The sequence below is a fragment of the Capsicum annuum genome, chromosome 11, assembly GCF_002878395.1.
Source record: "Capsicum annuum cultivar UCD-10X-F1 chromosome 11, UCD10Xv1.1, whole genome shotgun sequence".
In the NCBI taxonomy this organism is placed as follows: Eukaryota; Viridiplantae; Streptophyta; class Magnoliopsida; order Solanales; family Solanaceae; genus Capsicum; species Capsicum annuum.
In genome coordinates, this window is record NC_061121.1 from 4,353,288 (window position 1) to 4,373,151 (window position 19,864).

Consider the following 19,864-nt stretch of genomic DNA (forward strand, 5'->3'; position numbering starts at 1 on the left):
CAAACATGACCAATATGGGTTGTGGTGTAGTAGTGTGGAACTACTCCGATCTTAATCAGAGATCTCGGGTTCGAGCCCTGGGTATAAAGAAAATTCTGTTGGGGGTGTCATCCCCAAAATGGGTCCTGCAGTGCGTGTCATCCCCAGAATAGATCCTGCGATGCGCGATTTGAATTAATCAGAGCTCCAATACGAATACTGAACAGCGAGTGGGAAAAAAACCCATCAAACATGGCTGAACAAACTAGAAAGCTATTTCTTGAGAACTAGATATATATCATGCCACATTGTCACATTTGAAACATCCATCATTTTGAGCAATATTTTGGTCTTTTGGAAAACTAATTAAGTAATCTACAAGCAAGAAATTTTTTTTCTCTAGCATTAGCTAATAATTACTCTTCACATAATGATGTTAATGTTTCTTATTGGAACTCTAATTAATATGAATTCATTTAGTATAAGGTAAATTTAAGGGGAAAGCGTTCCCTAAACCTGTAAAGTAGTGGTGGAGCCAGGATATTCATTAAGGGGTTCATAAGTGAACAAACGATTTAATCGAAGGAGGTTCAACATCTAATATATATACAAAAAATATAATTTTAATTATGTATATATAACATAATTTTTCGCCGAAGGAGGTTCGGATGAACCCCTCGGCAAAAGATAGATCCACCACTTTTGTAAAGGAGTAATGAGAATCATTATTACATTGTAAGGCACAGAGGAAGAGATCATAAGCGTCTTCACAGTACAAATCTAAATTAATCGAAACCTCAATATCAATATTGAATATCAGTTGAGAAAACAATTCTTTTACATGCAAGAATGGGTATCTGAAAAAATAATAAAAGTATATAGTTTCTTTTTCTTTGTCATATTTTTCATTTGTTGAATATATATATATATATATAATATAATATAATATAAATATGTAAAAATATGTTATATTTATTAATTTATACTTTCTGATGATATGATCACACAATTCAGTCTTCCCTTTTATCGAGAAAATACAAATCAAAATTTTGCTTAATTAATACCTTAGGAAAAACTGCTGGAGGCTCTACATACTTTTGGTTTTGTATATAATAGATGGAATTAGCAGATGTTATAACAATTGATTAAGTTAATTAATTAATCTTTTAATATTAGAAAATTAAACCAATGTGGCATAATGCAACATGATGTCAGTATAGAATCACACCAAACCTCATAAACATAATGAGACAACATTTTAGAATTTGTAATAAATGTCAGCAACAACTTGATAATTTAAATATTTTATAATTAAATAAGTTTGTGGTAGCCTAAGCATTGCTTTAATTAGTGGAATATCTGTTGCCAATTCCCAACCAATAGATTAGATATACCCTAAAGTTCAAAATGACACAGGTCCAACCTAAGAATTACTCTCCGATTACTTTTACTTGTCCATTATTTCAAAAAAATTGACCACTAAAATACCATTTATTTAGAAATAAAGGAAGTAGGAGCTTATGGTTAAATCCTCATGTCAATTATTATTTCTTTAGAGACTTATAAAATCTAAAAAAAATAGACAAGTTAAAATAAACTAATAAATTATTTTAAAACGATACTCCCTCCATCCATCAATAGTCGTCCACTATTGACTTAATGTACAGATCAACAAATAATTAATGATGGGAATAATTTTATCAAATTATCCTTTAAATATAATAAATTTAATGTCTTAAGAAATATATTGGATAATGAATCAAATTTAATGCTTAGGGTAAAATGAGTAGAAATAAGTAAATTATCCATTGATTTTTCAAATAGATCAAATTGTTGAACATCTATTTTTAGTATAATGAGCAAATAAAGATAGACGAATGGAATATTTATTTTGAGACTGAGGAAATAATTAGGAAAGGACTAATTAACTAATATTCCTAATAGAATCAATTGTTTAATATATATTTCTTCTATTTTAAAATAGTTGATCTTATTTTTTTTAAAAAACATTTATTTTAATATAATTATCTCTTTTACGAAATCAAGAAATTTTCTTATATTTTTTTAATATTAATTTCATCATTAATAACTAAAAAAAATATACACATACTAAAATTTATATTCTCAAAATATAATTAATAAGCTAATTTGTTAAAATAAATTTTCAAATTCCAACTATTTTCAAACGAAGGAACTTTCAATGAATAGATGCAACTGAAACCGAGGAGGAAGGACATAGAAGAATATGCAATTGGCATCATGTCAAGACAAACTCATCAATATGTAGTAGTTTGAAAATATGACCAATTATATTACACACCCACCCACCCCATCAGTGCTGCTGGAGCCGGAATTTTCATTGAAAGCGTTTAGAAGTAAATATACAAATTAATCAAAAAAGATTTAATATTTATTATATATATTTATAAAAATATTATAATTTTTTGACGAACGAAGTTCGAATGAACTCCTAAATTAAATGTGGTTTCGACACTGCACTCCACCTATATCACCCCACTAGAGAGGGGGGGGGGGGGGGGGGGGAGTGTGTTCCAAGACACAATGATTACAATGGTTCTTGGGGAAGCAGAAAGGGTTGGGCGTGGAAAATAGCTATTCTCCTACACTACAATCTACATACATACATACACATCTATGAATTGAATGAAGATAGAAAAAAGAGAGAATAATTATACTTATTGAATAATGTGTGTGTGGGGGTGGGGGAGTGGGGTGGGGGCTTGACCAAGCCAACCCTAAACTTTTATTGAGGGGATTCAGAAGTAAATATACGGAATTAGAATTTTTATTAAAGGGTTCAGAAGTAAATATACGAACTAATCAAAGAGGTTCAACATTTACTATATATACATAAAAATATTTTTAACCATATAAAAATAGTAATATAATTTTTCGACGAAAGGAGTTTGGAAACCTCCTGAATTCAATGTGGCTCCGCACCGGTTGACATATTTAATGAATCAAGAGATAAGTGAACACTTTTTTTTCAACTTTGCTCTTAGTAATTTAATGAAAGAGTAACTAACTCCATTAAATAGCGACGTTGACAATATTTAATGTGAGTTTAGTAGGGTTATATTAGTCAATTTACATCTTTTATTAATTTTTCCTTCAGAATTGTGCAAAAGACAAACATGCCAAATAATATGAGACAAAGAGAGTACTTAGCTAGCGTTTCGTCATAGAATTTGAATCAGACCAATTTGAAGATTACTAATGACAATTTAAATGGGAGCTTACTTCTGTCAATGTGAGTTTGTTCATATTACTAATGACAAATTCGAAAAAAAAATACTAAGGGATGTGGTAGGATGATAACCAGCTTAAAATTGATCAATTCATGGTAAATCTAATATGTATGTACATAATCCCCTCTTCTTACATCCGTCTCATGCAACATTTTGTTTTTGGAATCGAATTCATGAACTTACCTTTGACACCACTTGTTACTTGTTAGGATCAAATGTTATACCATCATCTCAAAAGCTATAACTGACAATAAAGACATATAATTTTATTTCCTAACTGAACATACAAAGCGAATACCATTTTTGGATCAAAACTCCGAGCCGAATCATCCGACCCTCTTGTGGACCTTACCATAGACAAAATATTGGTGTTACCCAATAATCCCCTCCCAACACCTACCTTATGCAGCGATGTTGCTCTTGAGAATTAAATCTGAGACCTTGACCCTAATACCATTTGTTAGGATCAAACACCATACAATCACGTCAAAAACTTTATCTGATATTAAATGCAACTTTATTTCTAATTAAGCCTATCAAACAAGCTTCATATCCAATCATTACTCCAACTAAGACCATCCTAACCCCCTCATGAGTCTTATAGGCAAAATATTGACCTAACTCAATAAAAATACTAATAACAACACTTTGTAATAGTTTGTATCAAATATCAATACATTAACTTGAAAAAGAAGGATAATAGTTCGCTACAACTGATTAAATTAAATTGATTATAACTTCAACTCGGACCATTCTAGCTCCCTCGTGAGTTTTATCATAGGCAGAATATTAATAGTTACACACTTCAACAATGTTATATCATCATGTCAATATAACTGATAGCAAAGACACAACTTTATTCCGAATCGAATTATCCCAACAACAATACTAATAACAAGTTAACTAACCCTTTGTATCGATATTTTAACTTGAAAAAGGAGGATAATAATTTGTCATAATCAATTAAAATAAATATATTATAGTGTAAAGAAGTCATTAATTTACTTTTGTCATGAATAAGCTAAACTTTAATTATTATAATTGTGTTTGGTCAGTAGACAATCCGTGTGTTTTGTGTTCACTGTGTTTCTTACTGCTGCAAGCAAACACACACTGTAATTATAGTACTTTTAACCAATCACAATGTAACAACATGCTTCTACTATTTTTTACTTATTATTTATCATAACTAGAAGTAATTTTAATGCTACGTAGTAATACCATCCATGTGATTTTTATAGGGAAAATAAAAAACAATTTTAGTACTATTTTAAGTCATATATATTCTGTTATTTATAAGAGGCAGTTGAGCAGCTGCAGACAAGAGCTCGACATGCTTGCTTCAGCTGTAATTTTACTATATCACCTCTCAATTAATTATTATAAATTATTTATATATTAAAAATTAATAATATTTAATAAAAAATAAAATAGACATTTATGATATATCTGCTTCAGCTGATTCAACCATAATTTTACTATATCACCCCTAATTAATTATTATATCTTTAATTAAATATTATAAGTCATTTATGTATTACAAAATTAATAATATTTAATTAAGAAAAAGGTAAAAATACACATTTATGACTGTTTCAGCTGCTTCAATCGTAATTTTACCGTAAGAGGGAGTTGAGCTGCTGAAGCAGGTATGAGGTCGACATGCCTGCTTCAGCTGCTTCAACTAATTTTACTATATCACCCCTAATTAATTATTATAAGTCATTTATGTATTATAAAATTGATAATATTTAATAAAGAAAATTAAAATAGACGTTTATGACATATCTCCTTCAGCTACTTCAACCGTAATTTAATTATATTACTCCTAATTAATTATTGTATCCCTAATTAAATATTGTAATTCATTTATGTATTACAAAATTAATAATATTTAATTAGAAAAAGGAAAAATGGACATTTATGACTATTTTAGCTATTTCAATCGTAATTTTACCATATTAGCAAAGCAAGCATGATCTACATGCTTGCTTCAGCTGCTTCAACTTTAATTCTACTATATCACCCCCTAATTAATTATTACAAGTCATTTATTTATTGAAAAATTAATAATATTTAATAAAAAATTAAAATAAATATTTATGACATGTCTGCTTCAGTTGCTTCAATCGTAATTTTACTATATCATCTCTAATTAAATATTATAAATCATTTACATATTAAAAACTTAATAATATTTAATTAGAAAAAAGGTAAAATAGACATGTATGTCTGTTTCAATCGTAATTTTACTATACCATTGCTAATTAATTATTATACATTTTATAGTAATTTTGCTATGTCTCTTCTAATTAGTTATTACAAGTCACTTAAGACATGTGCGCTTCATTGCTTTCATCGGGATTTTACTATATCACTCCTAATTAATTATTATGATCGTCTAAGTATTGAAAAATTTGATAATATTTCATAAATAAAAATAAAAGAGACATAAAATGATATGTCAATATAAAAAATTTGATTGACTATTGAAATTATATTAGTGTACATAAATTGGGATGGGACAGAGCAAGACATAAAATAACGTATATTATTTGAAAATAAAATAAAAAGTATTATAAATCACAATAATTAAGAACTTAATATAAAAGTATATATGTAAAACAAATTTGATTGACTGTCGAAATTTTATTTGTGCAGCATAAATTAAGACAGGAAGAATATTCATATGTTATTGAAAAATAACGTAAAAGACATTGTAAATCGCTTAATTAACAACTTTAGAAATTTAAAAAGTATAAATTATTTGACTATCGCTCGAAATTATACCAACATTATTTAAATTGAAACAGAAGAAAAAAATATTATAAATTATAATAATTAAAAATATAAATTATTTTAATAATTTAAATTAAGATTAAAAAATATATATTAGGCCCGTGCTGACACGGGCCATCGATATATATATATATATAGGTGTAGTGTAAAGAAATTTGTATATTGTACTCTACAAATAAGATAAATTATATGTTATGATAACAAGTAAAAGTAATTAGACAATCCTCATCTTTTGAGTTAGGTTTAATAATTAATATTTATTTTTATCATGTTATCAGAGCAGAATTCGATCCATCTCAATTGTCATTTTTGATGTTGGGTCCTCATATTAAATTGTTCACGCACTAGATGTCTAACCTTGGATTTTGAAATCGTGGGTGCTCGAAAGGTTTGAATGTATATTGACATCCACAGCTTTTAGGTTTCGTCTGTAAACTAAAGCACACAACTATCTTCTTAGTTCACGGGGTGCTTTTCTAAACCTTATACCAAATTTTATTCTTTTTTTATATAATTATACCTAATCTACGTTGAATTTAAAGGGTGTCGGAACACCAAAAGATAGGCTATAGGTCCGCCCCTGACTAAAGAGTCCCACATCACCGTACCCTTTTAAGGGACGAGTGAGCTTTTAACGTGACTTAGACAATTCTAATTTCTTGAGCTAACTTTTAAGGTTGACCTAGATTCAAATTTATATCTTATCAAACTTTATATTTAATCAAATACCATCACATAAATTAAATCGAAAAAAGCTGTAAATAATTATTGTTCATGTGTTTCTATAGAAAAAACAAATAAATGAAACAAAATTCAGTGTGTGATCGGTACAGAAATAGATAGTTGAGAGAGAAAAAAAGAATGCCGTAAAGAGAAAGGAAAGAACACTGCCAGTACTTTGCATACCCCTTCACTATATAAAGTTAATTTGTCAGAAGTGGAGATTAATTTGTTTTATTTTGTAAAAAAATAAAATAAAAAATTAAGGTTCAAAATACATTTACAATATCATAGTCTTTTACGTTTCGAAGTTGAATTATTAGGTGTGTAAATTTTTCATCTGTACTGTCACTAATTATTCATCAAAATTATACACCTCAATTAGAGGCGGAGCCAATTTATGACTAAAGGGTTCATTCAACCCCCCTTCGATGAAAAATTATACTATTTATACATGATTAAAATTATTTTATATATATAAAAGAGATGTGAACCCCTTTGACTAGTTTATCTGTTTACTTCTTTCGATTTTAAAGCCCTTTATTGAAATTTCTGATTACGCCACTTACTTCAACCGTCAATTTCTCACTTTAACATCACCATCCATTTAGGTAGAAACGTGAATATTGATATTTAAATGTATTTTGACAAATAATTGATACTAATAATTAGTGTAAGAAACTCAAACATCAAATAGTTTAGACATAAAGGAAAGCTCGGTGCACTAAGGTATCACTATGCGCGGTGTTCGGGGAAGAGCCCCTCCATAAGGATATATTGTTGCAACCTTACCTTACATTTCTGTCAGAGACTGTTTGAAAGACTTGAACCGTGACTTCCTGATCACATGACAACAACTTTACTAATTTCTGCAAGGTAGATATAAAACTTGAAAAATCCAACTTTGAAATATATAATCCCTTCTTTGACTATTAATTCAAAAAAAAAAACAAAAAAAAAAAACAGTGGGGTGTATCTATGAAAGGGAAAAGTCTATAGTGAAAAAGTTGGGTCCATTTTTTTTTTAATAATTTTTTTTTTAAAAAAAAAAATAATAAAAACAAAAAGATACCAACAAAGGCACAAAAGAGATGTTGAAAAAAGCTAGTTGATGCTAAGGATAAAAAGGGTCACTTCCATTGCCATTCAAAACAACTAAAGAGAAAGTTAAGATACAAGAACAACTTCAAACTTTTCTTTCTCTTTCTCTCAAAACAACAACAACAACAACAACAACAAAAAAGAGAAACTTTGTTAACTTTGTTCATCACTTGTACTAGTACTACTACATCAAAGCAAAGCAAAGGTCTGTCTTTATACTTACTTACTATTCCCTTTTTGTGTTTTATTCCTTGTAAAAAAGATATCCCTTTTGTCACAATATCCAACTTTGTAATATAATCAATCCCCTTTTCTTTGATTTATCACAATAGAAAAGAAGATCAAAGTTTAATTTCACTCTTGTGAACATACATATACTATGTATATATGATTCAGAAAAAGCAAACAGTGAATCTGACCGAACTCTTTGTGTAAAGATTATCTCTATACAAAAATCAAAGTTATTTTGTTATTAATTTTTTCTTTTTTTGTTTGGGATAGAAAAAAGATCAAAAAAGTTTGTTTTTTTGTATACAAAATATATACACTATATATATATATATGTCTTGTAGTAAAGATCATCATCAAGAAAATTGTTCTGAAGCTAGTATACATAATCCTCAACAGTGTATTCAAGAACAGCTACTACTCCATTATCAAGAAGAAGAAGAAGAAAATATGCAGCCACAAAGTTTCATGAACCCGGTTCACTTCCAAAGCAACTCAGAAATGTCACAAATTCTACCATGGACACTTCCACCGGTTCAACCTTTCATGAACCCGGTTCATCACCACCATGACCCTTTTCTCCTCCCCCCTCCCCCCTCGCCCTATGGTTTATTCAACCGTAGGCCACAATTTGGATACGAGGGGGGCGGGGGAGGAGGAGCCACGTCATCATCATCATCAGACCATCACGGCCTCCGCTTCATCTCTGATACATTAGTAGGTCAAGTGGTTCATCATCATCAACCCGGTTCTGTTTCAGTAGCAGCACCTTTTGGTTTACAAGCTGAGTTACAAAAAATGACAGCTCAAGAGATTATGGATGCTAAAGCATTGGCAGCATCAAAGAGTCATAGTGAAGCAGAAAGGAGACGTAGAGAAAGAATCAATAATCATCTTGCTAAATTGAGAAGCCTTCTTCCTAATACTACAAAAGTAAGTTACATAATCTTTAATTTTTACTAGTATCATTTTTCATGCATATATTATATGCTTGTTTAATGTAAGGGCTCGTTTAGTACGAGGGATAAGAGATAACTAATTTATCCGTGTTTGGTTGGGATAAAGTGCATGCGATGACTCACTCCGGGGTTGTAGTGTTGTTTTTAGTCCACGTTGAGGCTGAGATGACTAATCTCGAGATAGTTTGTTTCCAATCAAACGACCCCTTAATAGTTTACGTTCTGCGCGCCTACCCACTCTAGACACTCATCTTGGGATTTTAGTGTTATTTTCATTACACCTTGAGGGTGGGATGACTAATCCCGAGATAGCTTATCTCCAACCAAATCACACCTTAATAGTTTGCGTTCTGTGCGCTTACCCTCTCTAAACACCACTTGTGGAATTATTATAGATATGTTGTTGTTATATGTTAATTCTATGTGCGCGCCCTCCATAGATGGATATGTTGTTGTATGTTTATGTGTTTACCCTCCACAGACCTTATTTGCGAGATTACACTTGATATGTTGTGGTTATTGTATGTTTTGTGCACTAACAATGTAAAAGAACTAAATAAGTATTTCAATCATCTGTAATAAGAGGTAACTATATCTGTATTAATAAGACTGATATGTTAACCTTACCTAGGTCTAAAATTTTCAAGATTGTTAATGTATATAACCTAAACTCTTAATGTAATGTCTTGTTTTGTTTAATTTTGAGTCTCTTTGGGTTTATTTCAAGTTCTAATTTCTCCTTTTTGGTTCGAGTTTAGGATAAGGATTTTTTATATTATCGAGTTATTCAATAATCTTGAAAATAAGACAAGTTATCTATTAATGATTTTAAAACTCGTTACACATAGACTATCTGTATAACTTAAATTTTACTGTTACAACAAACAAAGGTAACCTAATGATGTAAAAGTTGTTCTACTCTAATATTGGTGATGTATATTACTTAGACTCTTCGATTTTAGATCTTCAAAGATTTTATTTTGGATTCTTTCATGACTACAAAGTTAAAAAGTATATGTAGATAATACAAAACCTAGCAGCACCAAATGAGTATAAAGTGTGCACTTAGGTAGGAGTACATAAAAAACGTACACCCTTTTCTATTTTTCTTCTATTTCTTTCATCTATTAATTATTTTTTTTCAGTCTATTTGGAGTTTGGATATAAAAACTACTTCCTCGGTTTCAATTTATTTTCCCTACTTTTTTTTTTAGTCTCTGTTAATAAACATTTTTCTCCTTTTTGATAACGCTTTAAAAAAGCTCTCAAAATTTCTTACTTTCTTAAATTTTATGTCAAGTTAAAAATATACATAAACTAACCCAAAGTAATAATATTGTGATGGGTAGTAACAAAAAACTAGTCCAGTGGTTTCAATTTGTTTATTCGACTTTCTTTTTCGTCGGTACGTTTTAAAAAGAATATTTTTTCCTATTTTTATTAATTTTTTAATTCTAATTTTTCACGTGACATGTTTAAAATCATAAAACGTCAAAAGCATTTTGATTTTCTTAATCTCAGTATCGAGTCAAAATCAGACGAACAATATAATTAATTTTCTTTACTTTTTAAAACTTTGTATCAAATTGAAAATATACATAAATTAAACCGGAGTAATAACATTGTGATGGGTAGTAATTAAAAACTAGTCCACTGATTTCAATTTATTTATCCGACTTTCTTTTTTTTTTTCATTCCAAAAAAAATATTTTTATTTTCTTATTCTCAGTATCGAGTCAAAATCAGACGAACAATATAATTAATATTGTAGTATGTTAGTGCTATTTCCAAGAAAGGGAACAAAGCGTTAATGTCGCAAATTTGACATGAAAAAGAGAAACCACTAAGGAGTTCAAAAGCTTCCATGGAAAATTCTTGCCGGTTATTTAATTTACATTACCCAAAAAAATATAAAGTTGTTGTAAAAGTGAAAAAGGGGAAGAAAAAAAAATTCAACAAGTGAAGAAAAGGGAAAAAATAAAATTAAATAAAGATTTAATTAAAGAGAGACAAACAAGCATATTTGTCAGTCATGTATGTATATTCTGAAAAAAAACAACTCTACTTCATGCCTAGCCCAAAAAAACCCCACCCTAAAAATTCTCAGTTTGATGATCAATCATATCTAGTTTACCAACCCCAAATAAAGTAAAATAATATACTCAATGAAATTTCATAAGTGGAATCTAAGTACACTAGCGTATACACAATTTTATTTTCACTTTTGGCTAAGTAAGCATATCAAAATTCAAGTACGTAAAATAAATAAAGAGTTGCCATACTAAAAATAATTACTACTAAAGAAAACAAGCAGCAACTATAAATAATATAATAAATTAAGCAATGAAACTAGGTTAGAAGCTCCATTTTCTCATTTTCAAAGAGATTTAACTTTATTGGGGTTCTATTTCTTTTAAATAAATTGGTATTGATATAGTATATTTTAGCAAGTTATATTTAATGACCTGATATCAAGTTTACAAATCTCATTTTCTTATGAGTGCTCGTCGATCTGTAATTATCATTTAGGTGATCTGATATCAACATTTAGGTTAAGTGTGAAATGTGTCTAATTTTTCAAATTATTTAATCTTATATTTATACTTATCATTTTGATGGTCAGATAACATTAAAGAGTTGTGAAAGAATTTATACACTGCCAATGAACAAAAGTATGCAAACCCTATTTTCTCCTTTCCAGAAGGGTGTTTTTTTTTTTTTTTCTCAAAAGGGTTAAACGAAAGAGCATAATTTTTTTATAACAGCATTAATTAGTATGTTTTAACATGATATATGAGGTAAATTGTTATCATCATTTAAATGACCTAATATCACAACGACAATATACTCGGTGTATTTGCATAAAGTGGGATTTGAGGAAGGTAAAGTGTATGCAGTTCATACCACTACTTCAGATGAAGTAGAGGTTGTTTCCGATATATAAACCCCTGTTCAGGACAGATAACATTATAATAAAAAAAAAACATAAAATAAACAACAAAATCAGGTAACACACTGTTAGATAAATGACCTAATATCAAGTTTACAAATTCCTTTTCGTCATCTTTTAAAAAAAGAGTTTTAACTTGTATATATATATATATATATATGACAACATATGTTCGTATGATGTGTATAAGATGTCTAATACGAAAGTGTATAAGATGTCTAATTCTTCGTATCATTTAGGTGACCTGATAGCGATAAAAGAATTATTTGCATTATTTTCATGTGTTCTCATTTTTTTTTTTTTTTGATGGTTGTATAGACAGACAAAGCATCGTTGTTAGCAGAAGTGATACAACATGTGAAAGAGCTAAAAAGACAAACATCCTTAATAGCAGAAACAAGTCCTGTCCCAACTGAAATTGATGAATTAACAGTTGACAATGCAACATCAGATGAAGATGGTAAGTTCTTAATAAAGGCATCTTTGTGCTGTGAAGACAGATCTGATCTATTGCCTGATTTAATCAAGACATTGAAAGCACTAAGGTTAAAAACATTAAAAGCTGAGATAACAACACTTGGTGGACGTGTTAGAAATGTGTTGTTCATAACTCCAGATGATTATTATTGTAATAATCAAGAATTAGATACGTGCTCCAATGGAGGTGATGATGATGATGATTGTCAAATGCAGCAGCCACAGTATTGTATAAGTTCAATTCAAGAAGCACTTAAAGCTGTCATGGAGAAATCAAGTGGTGATGATTCTACTTCAGCAAGTGTTAAGAGACAAAGAACTAACAACATCAACATCCTTACTTAATTAGTAGTACTAGTACTTCTCTTACTTTTTTGTGTGGGTTATTATTATTATTAATTATTATTGGGATTTTTGGGTGTTTTTTTTTTTTTTCTCTTTTCAACTTCTTTGACCGATATAGAGTGTTGGGTTGGTTGTGTCCAGGGTTTTGGTCTAGTGGTAAGAGCGAAATTTTTATTATCTGAGTCGTAGATTGGAACCCTACCATGGTCAGGTATCGTAAGTGGAGAAATATAGAGGGTCAGGTTCAGTATCGGTAGATTTTGAAACCTAGTGCTATTGATTGTTGGAGATTTCTTGATTATAAGAAAAAGAATATGTAGTTTAGCGGTGGTGATTTGCACCCTACCATGGTCAGATATCGTAAGTGGAGAAGTATAGAGTGTCAGGTTCAGTATCGGTAGATTTTGAAACCGAGTGCTATTGATTTTTGGAGATTTCTCGATTATAAGAAAAAGAATATGTAGTTTGGTGGTGGTGATTTGCTTTTCTTTTCTTTTTTTAACGGTGTTGGGTGGGGTGGGGGTGTCCAAAACATCCTTTTGCCTCGTGTCATGTTCGCGATCAAAAGTCTAATATCAACTGGTTTTTGAATCGCGCATCATTGACTCTCAGAAATTTCTCTACAACCAAATAGAAAATATGAAGAGGGGTTGTTTTTTTTTTTTTTTTTTTTTTTTTTGGTGATGTCCAAACGAAAGTGTCTCAATCAATTGGCTCATGTCAATGTCATGTTGATCAACAGTTGGAAGAAAAGAAAAATATGAAGGGAAAAGGATCTTTTTCGTGAAGAGAGACAAGTTATAAGAAAAACCTAAGATAGAAATCTGGTGAAGTAATTTGATTACGTTGGTGTTTCAAAATATCAAACATGCTGTTTGTCTTTTTGTTTTCTAGTGTGAAATTTCCCTGTCACCTTCTTTCTTATGTATGGTGACGTTATGGTGGGAGTGTGGGGGTGGGGTGGGGTGGGGTGGGGTGGGGTGGGGGGGGAGAATTTGTAAATATATTTATTTACTAGTGTTTGTTGTGGTACCTATGTATTTGCCTTGTACTTTTCTTCTCAAGGCATAATGCTATCTTCCCTTATGTTTTTTCTTACATTTTTTATGATTAAGTTTGTTGTGGGGTGATGGTATTTTGATTTTCTATTTTTGCTTTGTTGGGGTGTTGAGTTAAATATTTATGTAACAAGGGTGATGGGAAGATTATTATATATCAATGAAGTTATATTTTACTTACTATATTACTAATGTTGTCTGAGATGAAGTATATGCAAACTTTAGAATTTTGCACTTCTATTGTAACATGTACAATTCACTCCATTTTTATTTGTTTGTTTGGTTTTGACTTGAAGAGGAATTTAAGAAAGTAAAAAAAAAATTTGTATCGTGTAGTCTTAAACTAAAATTATGTAGAATGTATCATATGTTCGTTGATCTATCTTGTAATCATTAACATGACATGCATGTGGAAAGTTGAAATTAAAACATTAACACACACAAAAAAAGGAGAGACATTCTTCGTAAGACAAACAGACCGAAACGAACTATTCCTGAGGGTGTAATTTTTTTTGCAAACATAGAACTTTTGCAATTTATTGTCATGTTAAACATATCATAGCTGTATCAATCTAGACCAAGTGAAACGAAGTGATCAAGAATATTTACCTGATGGTGTAAAAAAAATTTACGACTGCTGCAAATCATGTACTCCATGTTTACATAATGTCTTTTGTCCTCAATTTATGTGTACATACAAAGGCATAGCAAGATATTTTCATGAAGAACTTATATCACATATTATGAAAATCGATTTGAAAGAAAATTTGTCCCCTTTAACAAAATGCTGTTATAGAGGATGATTGTTTAGTTTCAAACACCTCAAACTTCTTTGTATATAATGATATTGTTTGTCTAAATATTTTTTTGGGGGTTGTTATTGCTAGAACTTATAATATAAAATACTATGCAAGTTAATTTTGCAGAAACGACCTTGATCATTATAATGAAATATAGTTATACAAGATAATTGTTATAAAAAGATCAATCTTTTTGTAGACCATTTAAGTGGCCTTAGACAAGCAATAATTGTTACTATAAAGTATGTTGATAGCAACAAAAAATTGTCAATCTTTTGATATCTAAAGAGTCATAGTCAAGTGACACAACTAACTAGGCATGGAAGACAAGTGAGATCTCATAAGATATTCCAATGTTTATGTCCTCTTGGCCATAGACCATGATATGAAGTTTTGTTTTTCACATACACATTGTATGTACAAATTAATGTTAGAGTTCGATTCAGTATTTTTGTGTGTATTCTTTGTCCTTGAGTGTTCTGAACCTCACATTTGATAAGTGGGTTGGGGATACATTATTTATATACATTAACTCTTTTTTTTTTTTAACGAAGAAAAAAAAGACGCCATCGTAATGGTGCAAGGTTAGGACAAGAATAATAGTACATGGAGGAAGACATAAACCTCTGACTCCAATACATGTTGTAGACCATAGCAAAAATTATGACTGCAAAGTTAAAAAAATATATATATATATTGATTCATTGCAGTTCTGCTGAACCGGTATCTTCTAAGATAGTTGTACCACATGTCAAAAAAGAAAAAACTTTTTTGACAAAATTTATTAGTAAGTTGTAAAAACACTTCCTTTTCCATATTTCACAATGATATCATCTTAAGAACCATCTACATTACAACAACAATAATATATTCATGTAATTTCATAAGTGGGATTTGGATAGACAAGATGTATGAAAACCTTATCCCACTTTTACGGGGCAGCAAACTTATGATTTTCTATTATATGAATTCAACAACTTTTGATAAACTATGGGCAAACAAGTTAAATTCCGATAGTTTGAAGTTTAATTACAACAATCCCGTCATTTTGCATAATTACTGAAAATTTTGATTTTGGGTCTGTCGAAATAAATAATTAACTTCCGATACAATTCTTGATACATTTTTTCTGATTTTGGGTCTGTCGGGATACATAATACTTTCAATGAAGATACATTTTTTCCTTGTAAAAACATATAATTTACTCTCAATACATTTTTTTCGACTTTGGGTCTGTCGAGATACCTAATTAGCTCTCCGATACATCTAAGGAAGATACATAATTAGTTAAAATTTTTGTAATTGCTTTTTGAGGGTGAAATTGTGTAAATTTGATAAGTTAAGATGTATTTTTTTAATTATTATTCCAAAAATATGTTTGATGGAGATACGTATGAGGGTATCAGCCCAGCCATAAAAGCCCAATTTCCAAGGGGTCCATAGCCCAATTGATCAAGGCCCAGTTCTATTTGAAATTCGTCCACTAATATTCCATGGGCTTTAATAGTATTCTAGTGGGCCATGAACTAAAAATTTCTTGGCCAGTAGAATGACTATTAAAGCCCATCAAACAATGCCTTTGTGTTTTCCATCTCTTGTTAAGCTTCAAATAAACTAAAAATTATACAAATACAGAACTTATGTTTTCAATATTAAAAAAAAAAATTTCAACTCTCAAAACATATTATTAAAATCCCAACATATACACAAAATGCTATGTATATGTCGGCTATGTTATGTATATTAATAGGAAGAGAGAGTAAAGTAATTAAAAAAGTGGGAAAAAGTGTAATTACTTCCAAAATGGTTGGTAATTTATGTTATTTATCCTCAAATAAAACAGGAAAATTTACAAATAGTAACTTTTCAATCTTTTGTAGTTAAAAAAACTATATATATTTGTTATGAAATTTCAAATTTTAGAGGCAAAGCTTTATAAAATTATTCAAGAATTTCGCCTCTAGAATTTAAAATTCCGTGACATACTTTTTAAAGATATGATTGAAAAGTGATCAGTGACCGTTATTTCTATCGATAAAGTTTCCCTCAGTTTCCATCCCGACCACGAGAATATTCTATTACTTTTTATAAATGGAAGAAAAAGAGATTGACGTCAAAAAAAAAATTGCAGCTATATTCTTACAAATGTTTTCTTATAATTAAATCTTATTATACTACTACATAAGATTAAAATTTGTATATAAAAAATAGGAATTAACCCTCGAGCCAATGTTCGAATATCAGGCGCTACGACGCTGAAGTAAATCACGTCATACTCCCAGGAAAGCTAGAGGGTACCTATACCCGAAACCGACATAGATGGGTAGGTAAAGAATACCTAGGGGCGCTAGACAACTTTCTCTAATGAACTCGACAAAATAGCCCCGTAACTTCGGGAGAAGGGGTGCTTCTCCAAAAAGATGTCACGACCCAGACTAACGGACCGTGAGGGCACCTACGCTATTCTAAGTAGTTAGGAGAACCCTTATTACCCAACTAAAAATATGCGGAAGACTTCTGTTTTTAAGGAAATACAAAGTAAATTAAATACTAATAAACAAACTTTTTCAAAAACTTCTTACAAATGTCCTTCACTATTCCAAGACTTGGCCAAACATATACAAGAGCTACCTATTACAACATAGACTGATAATTTAATATAAAGACTCTAACATCTGCCAGGAAGAAAGTGCAGAAGTTAGTGTTGAATATCATCATCCATCTAGTAACTGCAAACTAACCTGCATTCAGTCTACACTAACAGATCACACGTATAAATGAAGTAAGTCAACCAACATATAAGTAAGTACAAAGTTTCACTTCTTCAAATACATATCACACAATCAAATACCCAATGAATCAATAATATAACAATAACAGATCAAATAATGCTCACAAACAAGCCACATAACCATTAAGAGTATCAACCATACTATAAACATCCACAAACTCAACACAAATATGTACATACATGCTATGGGACTTATTTTTGCCCAAATAGTCATGACTTGCAGGTAACAATCCATACATCAACAAGCCATTCATGGCATTAATACGAGTTATCGTTATCAAACAAGTCTCTCATAGGCACATTTCAATAAATCATCATTATCATCAATTTAGCCTCTCATGAGCATCCAATAGATAAAGTGTTTTTTATCAATATCAAAACAAAAATATCATAAAATAAATCACAATTTAACACTTAAGCATGCAAGTCAGTATTGGAGTATTACTTACTCATTAATTATTAAAATGTCACTGCCTCTTTCCATATAATACAATCATCACACTAATTTAAATAATCTATCCTTTAGATATTACTATGCTCATCAGTACTTAATCCTAGCATGGTCCTCCTCACCATATCATTGTCCAACACATACAACTTAATATCATTATAACTCAACTAGGTTCATCACCAGAACAACTAAGAACTATCATGTCCACATCCTTCATTTACAACTATCTCCTTGCAGCACATAGCACATAATATCACAAATAACACATAATTAATCAATAATATAGTTTTTGAGATTAAAGTTACGTTCTCATGTCTTTATCCACCTCAACTCCATGCCCGCATGCCTAGACATGCTTTCTCTCATCAATTCTAAATTATGAAAAATATAAAATAACACAATTTTCTACTCATTAAACCTAGTCTACCTGGACGCTAAGCTTTCGAAAGAAGCAAGCTGCAACAAGGATGTTCTTTCCTTTCCTTCATGCCTTGGAATACTCAATCATCTAAAAGTCAAGCAATTATAAAGGTAATTAAATAATTACTCTTCAAACAAATATCTTGGAGATTCAAACCCTCTAATTCTACCATTAATTCAAGGTCTATGTCATTCCCCAATTCAATTAACCATTAATTAGCTCTTTAAACTTAACCCATCTCCATTAATTGAGCTTTTATACTAAAGGTCTCATCTTTACGGAATTCAAGGTTCCTAACTATCTAAATTCGTAATCTAGTTTATGAAATTCATGTTAGAAATCTTTAATTTATAATATAGAATCAGCTTTAGGTCATATTAAAAACACCCATGAGTATTCCCCAAAAGAATTCCACCATTAAATGTCTTTTTAAGGATTTCATGATGTTAAAGAATTAAAAGACGAAGAAAATAATTTTAAAACTTACCTCAATGAAGGAATTTCACCTTAAGCTTTGGAAAATCAACTCTCTAGAATTGGGAAATGAAATTTAGGATTTTTAGACCTAAAATACGGATGAAGCTGATTTAAATATTATCAGAATTTTTGCCACAGCGAAATTCCATTTTAGCTCAAAAAGTGCTCGGTAAAACAGTCATAACACTTTACTCCGAATTCGGATTGAGGAACGGTTTGTTGTGTTGGAAAAATGACTCAGATATCTTTGGTTTGGTAGGTATTGGTACCCCTAACTCCTTATATTCTATGAGATATTATCATTTGAAGTTGGCCCTAATAGAAACTTATATTCAAACTGTATCGGAAAGAAAGTTTTATACTTAACTTTGTGTTAGGGATATTGTACGACCTTAATTCATACCCAAAGAACTTTCAAACTAAAGTATTGATATTTTCACTCATGAATAATTAAATTCATCGGACTTGAGTGGATCTAGATACATCTAAAGGCTAAAATCTTTGCCGGAAAGTTTGAGGTGACCTAATAAATAAAATATTGACTATTTTGGACACAAGTTAATATTGAGGAATGAAAATTAAGATTTTTCATGACTTTATTGTGAATAATTTAGTAACGATGTAATGGGTCGTTATAAAAGGTGTCGCAGTGACCTGGCCCAAGCGACTGTTTATCAAAAACATAAGTCTCCGTAAAGTCGTAAGATCATGTATGGGGCTGACGCCTACCCAGTGTCGGAAGGTCAAGGAAGTTGGTGACCTGATGACAGGGGAGCCGGCGACCGAAGCCCCGGTGAACGACATTTGTAACTATAACGGTTCTAAGTTAGTGAAATTCCTTGTCGAGTAAGTTCCGACCCGCACAAAAGGTGTAACGACTCCTTTTCTGTTTATTTTTGTATTGATGGAACCAGCGAACTACTCGAGCTGACTAGATGTGTGAGAGTACTCTCCAAGTGGATCCTCTTGGCCATCACGACGTCGACCTTAGCTTTTTAGATAATTCCGCTTTAGCTCTTTAATTAATACGTATATATGT

At 30.4% G+C, this 19,864-nt stretch overlaps 1 protein-coding gene across 1 annotated transcript; it reads left to right on the forward strand.

The window, feature by feature from the left end:
* Positions 1 to 7,905: 7,905 nt before the first annotated feature.
* Positions 7,906 to 14,068, forward strand: LOC107848318 (transcription factor bHLH30). Its single transcript, XM_016693054.2, has 3 exons — positions 7,906 to 8,073; positions 8,496 to 9,029; positions 12,324 to 14,068. Exons 2-3 carry the CDS (start codon positions 8,547 to 8,549, stop codon positions 12,825 to 12,827), a joined length of 987 nt encoding a protein of 328 aa, XP_016548540.1. The 5' UTR covers positions 7,906 to 8,073; positions 8,496 to 8,546; the 3' UTR covers positions 12,828 to 14,068.
* The last annotated feature ends 5,796 nt before the right edge of the window (positions 14,069 to 19,864 follow it).